Raw genomic sequence first — 22,673 nt, 5'->3', positions numbered from 1 at the left:
TAATTACTACTGTAATTGAAACCGTACTGCTTACAGTCTGAAATGTGCTAATCTCAAAACGAGGAAAGTTCACGAGGTCAGATTATGTTGGCTACTGAACCTAAAAACTGTTTATTTTATTACAGGTATGTAGAATTACAAGTAAAAGGCATGTGAAATGCATTGTGCTTTAAAAGCCAACAAATACCACATTAATAGCTCAGTGTTAAGAGTAATCTACGTTAAAAACTAAGTCGCTTAAATAACTAATCTCTAAAAACGACCTAAAGTGAAACTCAAGTTCAAAATAGCATTTTTTGTATTCTCTTATAGCTGAACTCGCACTACAACTACTCGCCATTCAAAATGTTAGGTATACAGTCAAAGGGAGAGAAACAAATGCCTTACTTCAGACCAAGTGCATTTTAATACAGTAGCTGAAACAATGAAATGGACAACAATGCAGTTACTCGTTCTATAACCCATTCTGACCGGGCACCCATTTTGGTGTCAGCATCATGTTATGCTTTAGCTATTGAAAAATAGCAGATCTACAAGCTCATATCGCGCCACCGAGTGGCGCGATACGAGCTTGTAGGTCTGCTATTTTTTGAAAAATCGAAGAACGACTGACATTTTTAGAATCTGATCTCAGGTCAGAATGGGTTAATCAGACCAGTGTGTGTCCAGTGGAAACCTCGTGTGAATCTGATCTCAGGTCAGAATGGGATAAGGGAAATCATGTTTGCAGATGGGGTTCCGATAAATCCATGACTAATCACCACGACGAACGTCAGATTCCTAGAGTTGTATTGGTTTATTGGTTGACGTATTGAACGTGTGTGTGTTTCCTGCCCCTGCCTCAGGAGACACCGGGCAGTCCTCTGGGACCCCAGCAGACCATGAACACGTCGCTGGACGACCACGAGCGGCGCATCTCACACTCGCTGTACGGCGGCTTAGAGGGCCTGGACGACAACCTGATGCCGCGCCAGGGAGTGATGATTCCTCGCACCGTGGGTAAGACTGGACCTATATCGGCCTTGACACTTCCCAAACTGGCATCCCAATTCTGGGCATGTATGTTGTCTGGTATATAGGCGAATAACTGATTGAAAAACGGCTGAGCTCCGAGCTGTTCCATTGCAACATGGTGTGAGCTAGTGGATGGGCTATTGTACAGTAGGTGGTATTGACACACATTGTACCACAAAGTATAACATGGGGCTTAAGTGGTCGTTCGATCAAAACCATACCTGATTGAAGTCTGAATTGATAGGGTCTTGATGTGTTGATATACAGGTATAGTTTGTATATCCCATTCTGACCGGGCACCCATTTTGGTGTCAGCATCATGTTATGCTTTAGCTATTTAAAAATAGCAGATCTACAAGCTCATATCGCGCCACCGAGTGGCGCGATACGAGCTTGTAGGTCTGCTATTTTTGAAAAATCGAAGAGCGACTGACATTTTTAGAATCTGATCTCAGGTCAGAATGGGTTCATCAGACCAGTGTGTGTCCAGTGGAAACCTCGTATGAATCTGATCTCAGGTCAGAATGGGATATATATATTTATCTATTTGACGGTTTCATTGGGTCCTTCCATGGACAACAGCCACAGTACACAGTACAAAGAGCCCTTCTGTATAGTGGTGCACTGTACTAATTCCACCATTAACCCATTCTGACCTGAGATCAGATTCATACCAGGTTTCCGCCGGACACACACTGGTCTGATGAACCCATTCTGACCTGAGATCAGATTCTAAAAAATGTCAGTCGCTCTTTGATTTTTCAAAAAATAGCAGACCTACAAGCTCGTATCGCGCCACTCGGTGGCGCGATATGAGCTTGTAGATCTGCTATTTTTCAATAGCTAAAGCATAACATGATGCCGACACCAAAATGGGTGCCCGGTCAGAATGGGTTAAAACATGTATAAATAGCGAGTAAAATAGCCGAAGGACTGCCTAAACTCACAATTGAACAGGCCTGACTTTTAAAAAATGACTTGACTATTAAAAGTGCAGGGAACGTAACAATAATGGCTAGTAATTGCGTAAATACAGATGGAAAAACTCCCATATTAATCCCTGCCTCAGTGCATTTTCCTGGTGGGGCTCCCTTGTTCCAAGTCAGTTGGGTTTGTCCACACAGGATGTGGGTGAACCATGTCCTCCTCCGGCTCTGTCTTCAGGACTCACTGGCTTTTAACCCATTCTGACCGGGCACCCATTTTGGTGTCAGCATCATGTTATGCTTTAGCTATTGAAAAATAGCAGATCTACAAGCTCATATCGCGCCACCGAGTGGCGCGATACGAGCTTGTAGGTCTGCTATTTTTTGAAAAATCGAAGAGCGACTGACATTTTTAGAATCTGATCTCAGGTCAGAATGGGTTCATCAGACCAGTGTGTGTCCGGCGGAAACCTCGTATGAATCTGATCTCAGGTCAGAATGGGTTAATGTCTCAGAAAACGTCCCAGAGAAGATGGACAAACGGCACCCTTGGACGTTGTCCAACCACAGAGGGCCGGGGCTAGTGATTGATTCAGCTGCACGGGCTTACGTGTGTGTGTGTGTGTGTGTGTGTGTGTGTGTGTGTGTGTGTGTGCGTGTGCGTGTGTGTGCGTGTGGCGTGCGTGTGGCGTGCGTGTGCAGGCATTTGATCTAGCCGATCCATCTGTCAGTGACAGTGACATAAGCCAACCCGAAGACATCCACTCCAGAGTATGTGTATGCGCGCGTGTGTGCGTGCAAGTGCATGCACTGAGGGAGTGAATGAGCCAGAGAGAGAGAGAGACCGAATGTGCATCTGTGTAATTGTACGCGTGTGGTATGATTGATAGACATTCGGTCAGGAGGGGAGCTCTGTCAACGGTCCAGTTGAGCCAGATGGCCGTACCGTTGAGCCTGCCTTTCAGTCACACTCAGCCCAGCCTGGGCCTCGACGGGAGAGGAACGTAAACTCTAACCAATGGTTAACCCATTCTGACCTGAGATCAGATTCATACGAGGTTTCCGCCGGACACACACTGGTCCTGATGAACCCATTCTGACCTGAGATCAGATTCTAAAAAATGTCAGTCGTTTTTTTAGATTTTTCAAAAATAGCAGACCTACAAGCTCGTATCGCGCCACTCGGTGGCGCGATATGAGCTTGTAGATCTGCTATTTTTAAATAGCTAAAGCACGACATGATGCTAATACCAAAATGGGTGCCCGTTCAGAATGGGTTAAGTCAATCAATCATGGGTTTGCTTCCAGCTAAAACTACAGTCTGTTTGCTCAATGTCTTCTCCCATCAACCCCAGTCTTGATTTTTTCCTCAAGTCTGTCGATCTGAAAAAGATCATACCTGCAAGATGTAAAGTGTATGGTAGAAAAGCAAAGCATTTTGCCTTTTTAGGTAAAAGTGGAGCTATTCAAGCACCAAGGAGTTTGAAATGGAAACTTTCGCAAATACTTTTCAGTCTATCGCTCACGTCCTCACCCAGCCTCACCTCGTTCATATATACAAGGTTCACTAGTGATTTGACAACACAGCGAACTAGTCACTGCTTTCCTCAGGTGCAAATTAGTCATTAAGTTACTTAAAGTACTAAACCCTATACTACCAGTAAGACGCCTTGAGAAGGCAAGGTCGCGCTGAAACTACAGGTCTGGGAATGCCCATATATATAGGGCCCAGGTAGGGGCCTGTTGAGAACTCTAGTTTTCGCCGGCTGCCCGGCACGGCTGCGCTAATGTTCATGCATTTTAAGTCGAACGAAAATGACAAACAATTAACCAAAGTGTCACAGTGCAGTTACAGTAACTAATAGCCCATTTCTTCATTCTGTCACTCTAGATGTCAAAACGCTGCTTATTGAAAGCTGTTCTGACGTGGCTTTGTGTCAAAGTACAGTTTGAGGGAAGTATAGGGAAAGGATTAGTGTCTTATCCTGACGGTAAATTAATTTTACCCAGCATTAACTGACCAGAAAGAACTCTCACCTGTCTCTCTATACCTCTACCTTCAAGATATCACTTCAAAATGGCTGGGAATGGAAGATAGACTCTAAAAGGCTAACCATGGAACATTTAGTATAGGACTATAGGTACTGTATGACATTGTTGCTGACGGGCAGAAATCTCTTATCTCCATCCGCGTTTTTTGAGTGGTGCTCACCGCTCCAATGACTCGCCACGTGTGTCCCTATGTATGTTGTGGAGTATGTGTGTCCTGATGTCCCTATGAGTATGAACAGCTGCAATACTGCTGGGTGACCTAAAGTGGCACTGTTGAGCAGCCTAAACACGCATGCATGCACGCACACACACACACACACACACACAGGCCAGGGAGGTGGGCTTGACACACACACGCGTGCGCGCACACCGCACCGCTCGGTTAGCAGTGCACGGGTACGATGTTTGTAAATGAATGCCCTACTTGATCATATTACAGGGCAACACAGTTTGAGGTTGTAGCTGCTACTTTTGAATTTGAATCCTGAAAAGTAACCATTTTGGTTGAGGTTTCCACCTGACAAATGCACTATACATATTATATGCTTGATATTCAGTATGCGGTATGAATGTTGCGCTGTTGCGCTGTTTGGAAAAAAATCTGCATTGTATTCAGAATGCATATACATGTAAAGCAGAAGACAACGGTGTTGTGTTCAGAATGCATACATGTAAAGCAGAAGACAACGGTATTGTATTCAGAATGCATACATGTAAAGCAGAAGACAACGGTATTGTATTCAGAATGCATGCATGTAAAGCAGAAGACAACGGTATTGTATTCAGAATGCATACATGTAAAGCAGAAGACAACGGTATTGTATTCAGAATGCATACATGTAAAGCAGAAGACAACGGTGTTGTATTCAGAATGCATACATGTAAAGCAGAAGACAACGGTGTTGTATTCAGAATGCATACATGTAAAGCAGAAGACAACGGCGTTGTATTCAATATGCATACATGTAAAGCAGAAGACAACGGTATTGTATTCAGAATGCATACATGTAGAGCAGAAGACAACGGTATTGTGTTCAGAATGCATACATGTAAAGCAGAAGACAACGGTGTTGTATTCAGAATGCATACATGTAAAGCAGAAGACAACGGTATTGTATTCAGAATGCATACATGTAAAGCAGAAGACAACGGTATTGTATTCAGAATGCATACATGTAAAGCAGAAGACAACGGTATTGTATTCAGAATGCATACATGTAAAGCAGAAGACAACGGTATTGTATTCAGAATGCATACATGTAAAGCAGAAGACAACGGTATTGTATTCAGAATGCATACATGTAAAGCAGAAGACAACGGTGTTGTATTCAGAATGCATACATGTAAAGCAGAAGACAACGGTATTGTATTCAGAATGCATACATGTAAAGCAGAAGACAACGGTATTGTATTCAGAATGCACACATGTAAAGCAGAAGACAACGGTATTGTGTTCAGAATGCATACATGTAAAGCAGAAGACAACGGTGTTGTATTCAGAATGCATACATGTAAAGCAGAAGACAACGGCGTTGTATTCAATATGCATACATGTAAAGCAGAAGACAACGGTATTGTATTCAGAATGCATACATGTAGAGCAGAAGACAACGGTATTGTGTTCAGAATGCATACATGTAAAGCAGAAGACAACGGTGTTGTATTCAGAATGCATACATGTAAAGCAGAAGACAACGGTATTGTATTCAGAATGCATACATGTGAAGCAGAAGACAACAGTATTGTATTCAGAATGCATACATGTAAAGCAGAAGACAACGGTATTGTATTCAGAATGCATACATGTAAAGCAGAAGACAACGGTATTGTGTTCAGAATGCATACATGTAAAGCAGAAGACAACGGTGTTGTATTCAGAATGCATACATGTAAAGCAGAAGACGACAGTATTGTATTCAGAATGCATACATGTAAAGCAGAAGACGACAGTATTGTATTCAGAATGCATACATGTAAAGCAGAAGACAACGGTGTTGTATTCAGAATGCATACATGTAAAGCAGAAGACAACGGTGTTGTATTCAGAATGCATACATGTAAAGCAGAAGACAACAGTGTTGTATTCAGAATGCATACATGTAAAGCAGAAGACAACGGTATTGTATTCAGAATGCATACATGTAAAGCAGAAGACAACGGTGTTGTGTTCAGAATGCATACATGTAAAGCAGAAGACAACGGTGTTGTATTCAGAATGCATACATGTAAAGCAGAAGACAACGGTATTGTATTCAGAATGCATACATGTAAAGCAGAAGACAACGGTATTGTATTCAGAATGCATACATGTAAAGCAGAAGACAACGGTGTTGTGTTCAGAATGCATACATGTAAAGCAGAAGACAACGGTATTGTATTCAGAATGCATACATGTAAAGCAGAAGACAACGGTATTGTGTTCAGAATGCATACATGTAAAGCAGAAGACAACGGTGTTGTGTTCAGAATGCATACATGTAAAGCAGAAGACAACGGTATTGTATTCAGAATGCATACATGTAAAGCAGAAGACAACGGTGTTGTGTTCAGAATGCATACATGTAAAGCAGAAGACAACGGTATTGTATTCAGAATGCATACATGTAAAGCAGAAGACAACGGTATTGTGTTCAGAATGCATACATGTAAAGCAGAAGACAACGGTATTGTGTTCAGAATGCATACATGTAAAGCAGAAGACAACGGTATTGTATTCAGAATGCATACATGTAAAGCAGAAGACAACGGTATTGTATTCAGAATGCATACATGTAAAGCAGAAGACAACGGTGTTGTATTCAGAATGCATACATGTAAAGCAGAAGACAACGGTATTGTATTCAGAATGCATACATGTAAAGCAGAAGACAACGGTATTGTATTCAGAATGCACACATGTAAAGCAGAAGACAACGGTATTGTGTTCAGAATGCATACATGTAAAGCAGAAGACAACGGTGTTGTATTCAGAATGCATACATGTAAAGCAGAAGACAACGGCGTTGTATTCAATATGCATACATGTAAAGCAGAAGACAACGGTATTGTATTCAGAATGCATACATGTAGAGCAGAAGACAACGGTATTGTGTTCAGAATGCATACATGTAAAGCAGAAGACAACGGTGTTGTATTCAGAATGCATACATGTAAAGCAGAAGACAACGGTATTGTATTCAGAATGCATACATGTGAAGCAGAAGACAACAGTATTGTATTCAGAATGCATACATGTAAAGCAGAAGACAACGGTATTGTATTCAGAATGCATACATGTAAAGCAGAAGACAACGGTATTGTGTTCAGAATGCATACATGTAAAGCAGAAGACAACGGTGTTGTATTCAGAATGCATACATGTAAAGCAGAAGACGACAGTATTGTATTCAGAATGCATACATGTAAAGCAGAAGACGACAGTATTGTATTCAGAATGCATACATGTAAAGCAGAAGACAACGGTGTTGTATTCAGAATGCATACATGTAAAGCAGAAGACAACGGTGTTGTATTCAGAATGCATACATGTAAAGCAGAAGACAACAGTGTTGTATTCAGAATGCATACATGTAAAGCAGAAGACAACGGTATTGTATTCAGAATGCATACATGTAAAGCAGAAGACAACGGTGTTGTGTTCAGAATGCATACATGTAAAGCAGAAGACAACGGTGTTGTATTCAGAATGCATACATGTAAAGCAGAAGACAACGGTATTGTATTCAGAATGCATACATGTAAAGCAGAAGACAACGGTATTGTATTCAGAATGCATACATGTAAAGCAGAAGACAACGGTGTTGTGTTCAGAATGCATACATGTAAAGCAGAAGACAACGGTATTGTATTCAGAATGCATACATGTAAAGCAGAAGACAACGGTATTGTGTTCAGAATGCATACATGTAAAGCAGAAGACAACGGTGTTGTGTTCAGAATGCATACATGTAAAGCAGAAGACAACGGTATTGTATTCAGAATGCATACATGTAAAGCAGAAGACAACGGTGTTGTGTTCAGAATGCATACATGTAAAGCAGAAGACAACGGTATTGTATTCAGAATGCATACATGTAAAGCAGAAGACAACGGTATTGTGTTCAGAATGCATACATGTAAAGCAGAAGACAACGGTATTGTGTTCAGAATGCATACATGTAAAGCAGAAGACAACGGTATTGTATTCAGAATGCATACATGTAAAGCAGAAGACAACGGTATTGTATTCAGAATGCATACATGTAAAGCAGAAGACAACGGTATTGTGTTCAGAATGCATACATGTAAAGCAGAAGACAACGGTATTGTATTCAGAATGCACACATGTAAAGCAGAAGACAACGGTATTGTATTCAGAATGCACACATGTAAAGCAGAAGACAACGGTATTGTATTCAGAATGCATACATGTAAAGCAGAAGACAACGGTGTTGTATTCAGAATGCATACATGTAAAGCAGAAGACAACGGTGTTGTATTCAATATGCATACATGTAAAGCAGAAGACAACGGTATTGTATTCAGAATGCATACATGTAGAGCAGAAGACAACGGTATTGTATTCAGAATGCATACATGTAAAGCAGAAGACAACGGTGTTGTATTCAGAATGCATACATGTAAAGCAGAAGACAACGGTATTGTGTTCAGAATGCATACATGTAAAGCAGAAGACAACGGTATTGTATTCAGAATGCATACATGTAAAGCAGAAGACAACGGTGTTGTATTCAGAATGCATACATGTAAAGCAGAAGACAACGGTGTTGTATTCAGAATGCATACATGTAAAGCAGAAGACAACGGTGTTGTATTCAGAATGCATACATGTAAAGCAGAAGACAACGGTGTTGTATTCAGAATGCATACATGTAAAGCAGAAGACAACGGTGTTGTATTCAGAATGCATACATGTAAAGCAGAAGACAACGGTATTGTATTCAGAATGCATACATGTGAAGCAGAAGACAACGGTATTGTGTTCAGAATGCATACATGTAAAGCAGAAGACAACGGTATTGTATTCAGAATGCATACATGTAAAGCAGAAGACAACGGTATTGTGTTCAGAATGCATACATGTAAAGCAGAAGACAACGGTATTGTATTCAGAATGCATACATGTAAAGCAGAAGACAACGGCATTGTATTCAGAATGCATACATGTAAAGCAGAAGACAACGGTGTTGTGTTCAGAATGCATGCATGTAAAGCAGAAGACAACGGTATTGTATTCAGAATGCATACATGTGAAGCAGAAGACAACGGTATTGTATTCAGAATGCATACATGTAAAGCAGAAGACAACGGTGTTGTGTTCAGAATGCATACATGTGAAGCAGAAGACAACGGTATTGTATTCAGAATGCATACATGTGAAGCAGAAGACAACGGTATTGTATTCAGAATGCATACATGTGAAGCAGAAGACAACGGTGTTGTATTCATTCAATATGCATAAACGTGCGTGTGACTCTGAGGCCTGAGGTGGTCCCTTTGGACGACTCTCTGCACTTTGCTGCCATGGTGATACCAGGGAGAAGAGAAAGCCACTTAATTATTCCTTCAAGCCAATTGCTTTTTCAGGACCCCCCCCGCATTCTTGGCAACAACGCACGTCTCTACACACACGCACAGACAGACGCGCGTGCGCGCGCGCATACACACACATATACACACAACCCTCCACCTCCTTCTCACTAATTATGCAAATATCTAGGCCACGACAAAATAAAACGCTCTTCGGCGTGTCCCTCGCCCAATTATTCTCACCTCTCCCTATCTCCGTTTACATCTCGACTCCCCTCTCGCTCCGAGCAGTCCCCCCCCCCCCCCTCTCTCTCCACCTCCTCATCCAACCCCCCCCCCCCCCAGCCCCTCAAGGTATTCAACACGTTCTGCTACTAACAAAATAGTCTTTGATAATTGCCCATTTTCTGAATATGAAGGTTGTAACTGTGAGAAGGAGGAAAATGGCTGCCATTGTTTTGCGGGCGCGGAGAGAAGCGATCAGGACTTCATTAGACCCAGTGGGGAATGATGATGATGTGTTTTTATTAGTTAAATTGCGGGTGGCGTGTGTAGTTTGGAGGCCATTGTTGCTGGAGAATGGCTGCCCTTGGGGGTAGTAGGCTGAAACAAAGAGGAATTCTTCGTTCCTTGTGGACAAGTGGAGTGATGCCAGCGCAGTGAGCCGACACATTCACTAGTTCTCTGCTTGGTGCTAGCTACTTGATTGTTCTGCACTCATTCAAACTGTGACATTGATGGCATTCTCAGTGCTGCGCATTGGACTGCTGGGAGAAATGGGATTAGCCCATTCTGACCTGAGATCAGATTCTAGAAATGTCAGTCGCTCTTCGATTTTTCAAAAATAGCAGACCTACAAGCTTGTAGATCTGCTATTTTTAAATAGCTAAAGCATAACATGATGCTGACACCAAATGGGTGCCCGGCCAGAATGGGTTAGGTGGCTGCGTGTGCATGCGTGCGCGGCTGCGTGCGCGGCTGCACAAGCTTGTGTTTGTATATTTTGTGAGGACCAAAATGTTCCCACCACTATAATTTGAGGAATAGACATTGTGTGGGGACCTTTTTCCTGGTCTTCACAAGAACAATGGTTGGTTTATGGGTGAAATACATATTTTTTTGAGATATGAATACGATTTGTAACAAGATTCCAGATGGGGTTATAGGTTCAGGATTTAGAACATTTAGAAGTTAGCTTTTTAAGCATTACAGATAGTCATGCCTGGTTTAAACGTATAGTTGTGCGCTGGTGTCATGTGGCGGAAAATAGACGAGCGACAATCTCACAACGCGTTGCATCGCATGACATCACCTTGTAGATCTGCAATTTTTCGGCTTCAGGCTTGCGGTTAGAAATTGCACAACATTTGTAAATGTAGCATTCATTAAATCGCTGCACAAAGATGTTGATGTCCTCACAAGTATAGCAATAAAAACATGTGTGTGTGTGTGTGTGTGTGTGTGTGTGTGTGTGTGTGTGTGGTCTGACAGAGAAGTGTGCGTGCTGTGTGAGGGGACTCGCCCACAAATTCACTGAAGGAAACAAACACACTCAGCAGGAAGGGCGCAGAGCGCATGAGCCACACACACATACCTACGCATACATACTGTACACGCTATGCGCTGCAACTTTCAGGATTTAATTTTCATTTAAACTTTTCCTTCCTTTCATCCCCAGACATCGCACGCACGCACACACACACACACACACACACACACACACACACACACACACACACACACACACTGAAAGACAGATTTACATAAACCTTTGCCTCCATTATCTCTCCCCCCTCCCTCTCTCCACAATTCAACTCCACAGTAACAACGGGTCAGTCTCCCCGTACCATTCCCCCCATACTGGCCAGCAGCACAGACTGTGCTCAGCAGCACCCAGTAGCTCACAGCAACCCCACTGTGTCGGACACATTAGGATCACACACACACACACACACACACACACACACACACACACTGCCAGGTCCTCCAGTACAAAGCCCCCCAGCGCTTTCTGTAGCCAAAGCCCTTCTCGGGGCAGCTCGGCAAACACAAACTTTTATGAGCCACTACTGTGACTGACTGTGCCCTTCTTTTGCTAGTGTGGACACCAGGAAAACAAAAAGATAAAGAAAGAAATAACAGATTAACCAATTCTGACCTGAGATCAGATTCATACGAGGTTTCCACTGGACACACACTGGTCTGATGAACCCATTCTGACCTGAGATCAGATTCTAGAAATGTCAGTCGTTCCTTCGATTTTTCAAAAAATAGCAGACCTACAAGCTCGTATCGCACCACTCGGTGGCGCGATATGAGCTTGTAGATCTGCTATTTTTCAATAGCTAAAGCATAACATGATGCTGACACCAAAATGGGTGCCCGTTCAGAATGGGTTAAAAGACAGAGTTGTGGCACTGAATACCAATGATAGTTATTATTAAGCCCCCACACACTCTATCAGAGGCCCAGAAAAAGGAGACTTATTTATTTATTTATTGACTTATTTATTTATTTTCTTGTTTTTGTGCATTTTTTTTCTTCTTCTTATGCAGCACAACAAGAGAGGGGTTTATCTTTTATTTGCGAGCATGCAGCTTGAATTAATCATGGCCGTTCTCTGACATAGCAGTGCCATTGTACCCACTGCCAGCAGTGTGTGCTTGGCAATAAGCAGATTAGCCAGGAGGGCTTTCACTCTGTTTAAATATGAACAGGGGGAGAAAAAGAGTAGTGTTGGTCTTGTGTTTACAAAAAAGTTTGTGTGTGCGCGTGTGTGTGTGTGTGTGTGTGTGTGTGTGTGTGTGTGTGTGTGTGTGTGTGTGTGTGTGTGTGTGTGTGTGTGCGTGTGCGTGTGCGTGTGCGTGTGTGCAGCGAATAACTTGTTTTCTTGGTAACACAGTTATCTTGAATCTTTTATCTGTTGCCTTGAAACATGAAATAGTTGTTTTGCCTTGAAACATGAACTCGCTCCCCGCTGGAGAGAGGGAGGTCTTTAATAGCACAATGTTTGACTGTGTCTCGTTAACATCGCTTCTCTAATGCCGGTGCATCTTGGAGACAAAAATGTGTGCCAACGTTGTGAGCTTGTATATCATTATCTGCCATTTTCGGCGACACTGTGGGGCGCGACCAAGTTTACTGTAACGTCAGGCATAACACTGTCCTCACATAGGGTCACGCCACACCTTTTCTGAGACTCTGAACCTGGTAGACCTTGCCTCTGCTGTGGTCTTTAAAACCCATTCTGACCGGGCACCCATTTTGGTGTCGGCATCATGTTATGCTTTATCTATTGAAAAATAGCAGATCTACAAGCTCATATCGCGCCACCGAGTGGCGCGATACGAGCTTGTAGGTCTGCTATTTTTGAAAAATCGAAGAACGACTGACATTTTTTTAGAATCTGATCTCGGGTCAGAATGGGTTCATCAGACCAGTGTGTGTCCGGCGGAAACCTCGTGTGAATCTGATCTCGGGTCAGAATGGGTTAATCATATAAAATAACTTTTTTCCCCCTGCACATTGCATGTGGAAGTAGTGGCACGTTGCATTTGGAAACTACAGCGTTATAGAAAGATAGATAGATACTAGATAGACCCTTTATTGACCCCGGGAGGGAAATTCACTTGTCATATAGCGGCACCACAATATGAACCAGGACAGATATAGCCTATAGATGGAGGTACAGATATATATTTAAGCTTCAAGATTAAAAAAATATATAAATAAGAAAGGAGTAAACAGGTAATAAAGCACAGGGAGAAGAAATAAGGTACAAAAACATAGACGTATTATGTATGGTTTAGGTCTTGCTCCAGGGGCGCTGCACTCCTGCTGATGCTATGTTCTTAACCTTATGATGGTGTGTGTGTGTGTGTGTGTGTGTGCGTCCGTGCGTGCGCATGTGTCTAGGACGGACAGCCTATAAAAGACATTGTGCTAATTGACAATAGTGATTCTAAAATAGCGTGGAGTTCACACAGTTAATGTTTTTCGCTTAATGCTTTCTCACGGAGACTCGTCTTCTCTCCTTCAGGTAACTACCAGCTGTCTCCCACCGTCAACATGCCCCAGGACGACACCGTCATCATCGAGGACGATAGGCCGCCACTGCTCCCGCCGCACCTCTCCGACCAATCGTCCTCCAGCTCCCACGACGACATGGGATTCGCCGCCGAGGTGTTCGCCGCCGAGGTGGTGACGCCGCCCTGGGCCAAGGAGCTGCCCAATCAGAACGAGAGGTGGGCGAGGACATTCCGCAGCGTGTTGTTGTTCAAATTGTTTCCTTAAAAGGAATATTTCAGACCCCAAAATTATGTTTCTATCAATTACTCACCCGAGAACTTTTGTCTGTGTTTGATTCCTTCACGATGAAGGATTGTTGGATATAGTTTTTGCTGTTTTCATCAATAATTCTATTCTGTTCACTTTGGGATGTTTCATTCACTGTGAATTATTGTGCAGTAATGCAACACAAAACAAAACAAAGAATGTCCATGAATGCACGGCTTCACGTGGTAACTGATATGGGGAAAAGGTTGTTTGGGGGGGGTGAAGAATTCCTTTAATCTAACCATTAAATGAAAAGCGGCAGTAATGTACTCGTACGTCAGGATAGAAATATCTCTGTTCCTAAGCGCAGTAGAGAAAGCTTCGGTGGGGTTTTGATCACTAGCATGGCGCACGTACATACATATGTTTCTTAAACCAAGCCATTCGTCCACATTTTCTTTTCACTAATTTCCTCATGTCTTTCACTCCTTTGTCAGGCACTGTGTAAGCTTTCCCAGCTCGAACGTAAACCACACAGTTCTTCCATAGACTAACTATTTATAATGTCAATTTGGCGCCGCTTTTGAAATCCCAGCTCTCTGTTTGACTGGCGACTTCATCACTCCACTCGCGTTACACTTTGCTGTGAGGCATGCCTCCTTGATTTGTATGTTCAAGACATTCCGGCGCTTTAGTTTCACAGCTGCGCAAGATGGCAGCGGCTGGAACTGACAGCATTTCATGTAAATGTATTCCATAGAGTTTTACATGCAAGACAACCTGGAATTTATACAAGGTCACGGTGTCCCTGCCGGTTAGTTTGAATGTGTACGCGTGCATGCGGGCGTGTGTTGGCAAATGTGGGTGTGCATGCGTCTGTTTGTGCTCGTGTGTGTGTGTACGTGCGTGTTAGACATTATTCCTGTCTGAAGCATCTCTGATTGTGACCAGGCAGCCCTCTTCAAAGATTCAAGATTCAATCATTTATTTGCCATGTCAACAAGTTGATAGGAATTTGTCATTGTGTAGGCACTCATTGCAGTTACAACAATCAGAGCTACACAGCTGCAGCCATATTTCGGCGCTGCCCTCGGCTTTCTTGCAAGCTGAGACTTCAACTTGGCCACTTGACCTGATGTGAAGGACCCCTGTTTCTGACCCAGAGCTGATGAGGTTATCATCTTCATCTGGCGCCTGTGTGTGTGTGTGTGTGTGTGTGTGTGTGTGTGTGTGTGTGTGTGTGTGCGCGAGCACATGTGCATGTGTGTGTGGCACAGTGATTAGCAGCGGGGCCACCGCTACTGCAATCATCAGTGTTTGTATTGAGTACAGAGGACTGATTTGATCCCATACACATTGCTGATGAGGCCTCTGATGAGTTGTGCAGTGATCTAAATTTGAAAACCTCTCGTCTGTCTCTCTCTCTCACTCTGTCTCTGTTTATCCTTCGGCTTGAATTGTTATTTTCTTCCTCTCTCTCTCTCTGTCTATCTCTCGTTTCTCTTGATCAATTTCTCATTTCTCTTATCTTTGTTTCATGCTCATTCTCCCCCATTCCATTACCTTCTATACCATGCGGTCTCTCCTACTCTCTGCTCATTTCAACTCTCCATTGTTCCTTCCATTCCATCGTCGTATTTATTTCTTCTTTGCTTTGTCGCTCTTCTCTTTCTCCTCCCTCCGTCCCTGTCTTTCCTCCTTCCATTCCACTCCCTCCGTCCCTGTCTTTCCTCCTTCCATTCCACTCCCTCCGTCCCTGTCTTTCCTCCTTCCATTCCACTCCATCCGTCCCTGTCTTTCCTCCTTCCATTCCACTCTATCCGTCCCTGACTTTCCTCCTTCCATTCCACTCTATCCGTCCCTGACTTTCCTCCTTCCATTCCACTCTATCCGTCCCTGTCTTTCCTCCTTCCATTCCACTCTATCCGTCCCTGTCTTTCCTCCTTCCATTCCACTCTATCCGTCCCTGACTTTCCTCCTTCCATTCCACTCTATCCGTCCCTGTCTTTCCTCCTTCCATTCCACTCTATCCGTCCCTGACTTTCCTCCTTCCATTCCACTCTATCCGTCCCTGACTTTCCTCCTTCCATTCCACTCTATCCGTCCCTGACTTTCCTCCTTCCATTCCACTCTATCCGTCCCTGACTTTCCTCCTTCCATTCCACTTTATCCGTCCCTGTCTTTCCTCCTTCCATTCCACTCTATCCGTCCCTGACTTTCCTCCTTCCATTCCACTCTATCCGTCCCTGACTTTCCTCCTTCCATTCCACTCTATCCGTCCCTGACTTTCCTCCTTCCATTCCACTCTATCCGTCCCTGTCTTTCCTCCTTCCATTCCACTCTATCCGTCCCTGACTTTCCTCCTTCCATTCCACTCTATCCGTCCCTGACTTTCCTCCTTCCATTCCACTTTATCCGTCCCTGACTTTCCTCCTTCCATTACACTCTATCCGTCCCTGACTTTCCTCCTTCCATTCCACTTTATCCGTCCCTGACTTTCCTCCTTCCATTCCACTCTATCCGTCCCTGACTTTCCTCCTTCCATTACACTCTATCCGTCCCTGACTTTCCTCCTTCCATTACACTCTATCCGTCCCTGTCTTTCCTCCTTCCATTACACTCTCTCCGTCCCTGACTTTCCTCCTTCCATTCCACTCTATCCGTCCCTGACTTTCCTCCTTCCATTCCACTTTATCCGTCCCTGTCTTTCCTCCTTCCATTCCACTCTATCCGTCCCTGACTTTCCTCCTTCCATTACACTCTATCCATCCCTGACTTTCCTCCTTCCATTCCACTGTCTCCGTCCCTGACTTTCCTCCTTCCATTCCACTCTCTCCGTCCCTGTCTTTCCTCCTTCCACTCCACTCTATCCGTCCCTGTCTTTCCTCCTTCCACTCCACTCTATCCGTCCCTGACTTTCCTCCTTCCATTCCACTCTATCCGTCCCTGACTTTCCTCCTTCCATTCCACTCTCTCCGTCCCTGTCTTTCCTCCTTCCACTCCACTCTATCCGTCCCTGTCTTTCCTCCTTCCACTCCACTCTATCCGTCCCTGACTTTCCTCCTTCCATTCCACTTTATCCGTCCCTGACTTTCCTCCTTCCATTCCACTCTCTCCAGTCTCCACTACTGACTAACACATGCTCTCTCTTTCCATTGCTCTCTTTATCTCGCTGTCTCTCCACAGCATCCATCCATTCCTCCTCCTCCTTTCCCTCTTTATTTCAACTACTATACTATTATAAAGCGAAAAAGAAAATCAACCAGGTGCTCAATGGAGGTGCAAAAAGTTCAAAAAGTAGCCAAAGATCAAAGGGACTAAAATGTTGAAGAAAATGCGTCGATCCGAGCACTCCTCCCCCCCCCCCCCCCCTTCCCCCCTCCCAAACACACACACACACACACACACACACACACACACACACACACACACACACACACACACACACACACACACACACACACACACACACACACACACCCCCACACGGAATTGCACCACACACTTCACACAGGTGTGATTTTTTTTATTGTGATAATGTGGTGCAAATCTTTGAATATATATTCTTTCGTTTTTTTTTTTCTTTGCTTCTGGGGAGATCCCTGAAACAACACATTTTCAGATGGGGGTCCGCGGCCAAATACAGATAATTCTGGGGGTCCTTGACCAGTTGACATAGAAACAGAGGTTTTTCAGAAAACTGTTAAGATTTAGAAAACATCTTAGTTGAAAAAGTGAGTACTTTTTGTCCACCACTGCTCTCCTCTCCTCTCCTCTCCTCTCCAGTCCTCTGAGTCCGGAGGAGACAGACCCAGACGTGGCGTTCAACAGAGAGGGCTTCGGCAGACAGAGCATGTCGGAGAAGCGCAGCAAGCAGTTCGGCGACGCCGCCTCGCAGCTGGAGATCATCAAGACACGCAAGTCCAAGAGCATGGACCTAGGTACAACACTAGCGCCACCTGTCTTCATCAGGAACCACCATTTTTTTTTGGTTTACATACAAAGCCTTTGATCCCTAAAATTACGTCCTCGGTCAAGCCCACGCATCAAGTACTGTATCCTATCCTCAAATTGTTTGAGTGAATATCTTGACCAAACCAGGTCTCCTTGAACACGTTTGCTTGCCTTAAATAATCCCCCATATTCCAACATTTCACACCCTCCCGCCCCCCCAGTCCTCCTCTGTTATGTTGTACGAAAACAAAGTCAAAACATTCGCTGCCCACACAACTTCATAGTAATGGCTTCCGACCTTTAATGATGAACGCTTCTGGCTGTAAATGAGTGTCTGTCTCTCTCTCTCTCTCTCTCTCTCTCTCTCTCTCTCTCTCGCACACCCACTCTCTCTCATAATGATATCTAATCTGGCTGATCAGAATGTCCGCTCTGCACGCTGGCATTGCCAACGAGTGATTGCCCTCCTCAGCTCCCCCTCTTGTTTAATTCCCTCTGTCGCTCAGCATGACGTCCGATCCTAACGGTCGACGGAGACATTGTGTTCTGTCGAAAGCCTCCATTTCTTGCCGGAATGTTGCATGCTGAATGTGATGATTACTAACTAACTGAACCTTCCCAAATGTTCTCCCCCAAAATTCCTTCCTCCTACCTCTCTCCGCATCCCTCCTCCACCTTCCTCCTCCTCCCCTTTAACAGTAGCGGACGAGATTAACCTCACCCCGAGGCCCGAGGCCAACGCAGGTAAGGATTGGTTGTGTCATAGCAGGGGCGATCACACCGAGATGCGTCGCTTTACAGGCGCGGACGCTTCGGGGAAAAACACTGTGGCAAAGACTGGGGCTGGGTCCGTTGGGAGGGGTATATGTCACCTACTGTATGTGCAAATTACAGTACCGTAACAAAAACCCCAACAACACCACGGACGGGTATGTTTCTAGAGATGCATCTCAGTGTGATCCCCCCCTCCCCCCCCCCCCCCACAAGATAGAAATGACTGGTTTTCATGTTGCGTGTTTTTAATACACATGTCGCTGATTCTGAAAACATACCGGAATGTGTCTTGGTGGTCATTCGTGAAGAGACTTCAACAGTTCATAATCTATAGTTAACCACTTTGAACACCAGCATTAGCCAAAAAATATAGCGGGTCTGTACAGTTGTAACTTGAATACTCTTAAGGTTCTGTTGTGAGGGAGGGGGACATGACATTATTTTACAGTGTAGATTCAATCAAATTTAGAGGTTCTTGAAATGAAAAGGCTCAGCTGTAGTAAAACCTGTCATCCAGATGTGTTTTACTCTGACAGAGTTGTATTAAGTCAGATTGTCCTTAGACAGGTACAGTACCAGGGAGATCAGATGAGATATACTTTATTATTGATTCATTAGTTGGATAACTAAATGATGGATAGTTAAGAACTAAATGCACATTTGGTTCCATTTGTAGATTATAAAAGTTAAAAAAAACACAGATGATTTTACAGCACAGATTGGGGTCCATGGAGACCCCAAATGGTGGTCAATCAAATGTAAGGCTGCTTGAAATGAAAACTTTTTTTTTTTTTAAACACTTATTTTATTTTATTGATGCAGCAATGAATAAACATATGTGTACATTTTGTTGTATCCGACATGTAAATATCCCCCCCTCCCCCCCAATCAAGGTCAGAACAAGACAAATAAAACAAAGACAGACAGTACAAGACAGTAAAAGTAATCCGTAAACTAGTATTGAAAGTACTAATGAACATAGTAAAAATACAAAATTATAATAAAATAAAATAAATAAAAAATAAAAAAGGGTAAAACAGCATTTTTTTTAATGAAAACTTTTGAGCAACAATTGATCTTCTACATTGCAAAGAGAAGTGGTGCACAAGAAGCCACAGACGACAGACATGTACTCTATTATTCCTTCACAAATAAACACCTCGCTCCTCGCTGGTACAGATTACAACAAATGGGTCTTGCCATTTGATTTCCTGGTGCAGCGTTCCAGGTAGTTCCAGGCTGTTGACAAGACAGATCCATTGCTGAGTGCAAGCGAAAACTCCCTCGGTGCCTCAGACAGTTTGAGGTCGCAGCTCAACGCTGTTGGAGAGTGGGCGGGCAACTCTGTGAAGATTTGATTGTCTCGTGGCAAATGTGGCCGTGGTGGCGCTAATTGTTTTGTGCAAGCGTGTGTCAAGGATGTTGTGTGTGTGTGTGACTAGTGTAGAGCGGAGAGAGAGAGAGAGAGAGAGAAAGTGCTCTGTCCTTGGCTAAGACTGGGCGCTGACAGCGAGTCATCCATCATTGTCAAGACGTGTGTTTGCACCATCATTTCAGCCGAACAGAGGCCTGCAGAGAGACAGAGAGGTCTGTGCTGAAAAGTGGAAAGGGAGGCCAAATGAGAGAGTGAGTAAGGCAAAAGAGAAGACGTGCAGAGGAGAGAGATGGATATAGTAGATGGATTATAACTTGACCTTTCATAATTGTAACCGTGCTTTGGCAACTCGTGTCAAAATGTCATGCCAAAAAAAAGCCTGTTGAAGAAAAAGCGTGGGGAATTCAGAGAGAGAGAAGAGAATACTAACACATTAGACGCCACTGAACTGCAGAGAGTGAGAAGGACTGAAAGCTACAGAGCTACATTGAGGAAGGTGTGAAAATAGCATAACAGATCCTGCTGTAGGCCAGGGGTAGGCAACCTTAGGCACCAGTGCCAACATTGGCACAAAGGAGGGTGATCACTGGCACACTGGCAAGTGTGTGAGAGAGTATTTTTGGTTTTAAATAAACTTAAAAAAGAAAATGCAGTCAAAAAAATGAAGTCCCTCACATTAGTGTGTAAATTACATCCTGCATTCTACATTCATTAAGTGAACTCTGCCCTGAGTCTAATGATCATTATAACAACGTGAAAGAAAATATTTAAAAAGAAGGAAAAACTTTATTTTTGTTGACAATCAAAATAAGTTGGAATTTTTCCTGTGGTGTCATTAAAATTAATTAATGTTGATATGGCACACTGACGATCTAGAAAATAAAAACATGGCACTTCATTTAAAAAAGGTTGCAGACCCCTGCTGTAGGCAATGCAGCGAGACAGAGACAAGAAAGATAGAGAGGGGAGAAGAGCACTGCACGTGGTGTGTGTACTGTGTATATATCCTTCTATTAATTCACCAATCTAAATGATATGTACGGTATATGCAGCAAGAATAAAGGTTAGCAAAAAATACTGCATAATACAATGGACAGCAAATTGTTTACTGTGCGTTGTTATATTGTAGTGACCCGTCAATGAAGAAAATATGTTCCGAAATATGTAAATAAACATGTACGTAGCTAGCTAGTATCATAGCATCAAGTGAGCCTTTTTGGCCCTTGCTCGAGCGGGAAGTAGCTTTTAGCAGCTTTAAAAATCTATCTTAACGAGTTATTTAAATTGGTAATAAACTCCTGCATTTACCCCTGTGGGGTGACACAGGGGTATACTTTTATTCTTTTACAGATCTTTAATATTTATACTTCGTACATTGTTCTGTACAACAGCTGTAGAAGAACAACATTTGAATGATGAGATGTTACAGCTGCTAACATTTAGGCGTAACTTATCAGCCACGTTGCCATTCTGAAAAGGCAGCAAATTATTTTATCAGCTTGGGAAATCCCGCCACCTACTGTATTCAATTTCCCCCCAAGTTGTGAGCTAATAGATTTCACGCTGCTTTCTTTAACCAGGCAGCGTTTATTTTCTCTTCAACACTCTCTAATTCCCCATCCTTGTTTTTCTTGAACGCCACACATCCCCACACCCCCCGGTTTAGTAGCAATGAGCCATGGACCATTTACCAAGGCCAAAACACCACCAGCCAGCTTTGCTGAAACCAAAGCCCGTGTGACAGCTGCTGACATGATGGCAGTGTGCCCTCGTATAGTTGCAGCGAGCGTCCATTAACAGCATAGGTCCCCGGTTCAATCCCCCCATCGCTGGCCTCATGTCAAAGTGCCCCTGAACAAGGCTCTGAACTTTGCCTGCCTACTTGTGCATCGCAAGTCACTCTGGATAAGGTGGGATTGATTGATTGATTGAAATTGATTGATTGATTGATTGAAATATTTATTAACAGTTTGTAGAATTTACAGTACATTTTAAGCACAAACTCAATACAAAGACTGTCAACTGTGAGTGGACGACCCAATTAAGCATTACACTTGTTTACAACAGGGTCCACATTGTTCAATTCATCAAAACATTTAAAGACATACAACCATTTAGAGACATACAAATAGACATTTCTATGTAGCTAAAGAACAGACACCCTTATCCTTAGCTAAATGACTGCATCATCACGATATTGACATTTAAACGGTAGCTCCGATTGTGGGAGGAATGATTGAATAGCGACCCCCCCCCCCCCCCGTATCCTTATTGGTTGAGAGATTTGTGTTGATACAGGCGGTAGCCACATGTTTGACAGGGGGCACCTCAGTGGCAGAGGACAATACAGGACTGTTAGCTAACCGCCGGCCAATCCGCCCCCCCAGCGCACACTATTTCATTCACACGTTAACTCAGAGATGTTTCCGACGGGCCATAAATCTACGCGTGCCAAAGTAGCTCATGAAGCAAATTGTCGGGCAGAAACCTCTTATCTCCATATTTGTATGTGTTTGATGTGTATTTTAATGGGTTTTTTTTGTTCATTTATGTCATACTTGATCACACTGCAGTCTGCAGTCTCACAAAACGCAGATGTTATAGTCAGTGTTATAGTCACTTCCATGGTGAGTATACGTTATATGACTAAGTATCAATATGGTATCATTTTGTTCCTTAGGTTGATAAACAGCACATTATAATAAAAAGTACTCTACATACTGTAAGTAGTCCCTTACTGCTACTCCCAGTGATTTGCATTGTGACAGCACTGT

General features: G+C 43.4%; 1 protein-coding gene across 1 annotated transcript in view; it reads left to right on the top strand.

Moving 5' to 3' along the window:
• LOC310871485 (partitioning defective 3 homolog) overlaps positions 1-22,673 on the top strand; it is a 309,024-nt gene that overhangs the window by 189,953 nt on the left and 96,398 nt on the right. The window contains 4 exon segments of the mRNA XM_083783040.1: positions 846-999; positions 13,561-13,765; positions 17,583-17,737; positions 18,450-18,494. Coding sequence (XP_083639166.1) covers positions 846-999; positions 13,561-13,765; positions 17,583-17,737; positions 18,450-18,494 — 559 coding nt within the window.

Source organism: Protomyctophum parallelum, assembly GCF_964188405.1.
Source record: "Protomyctophum parallelum genome assembly, chromosome: 14".
Lineage (NCBI taxonomy): Eukaryota > Metazoa > Chordata > Actinopteri > Myctophiformes > Myctophidae > Protomyctophum > Protomyctophum parallelum.
This window is presented reverse-complemented; position numbering and strand designations above follow the sequence as displayed.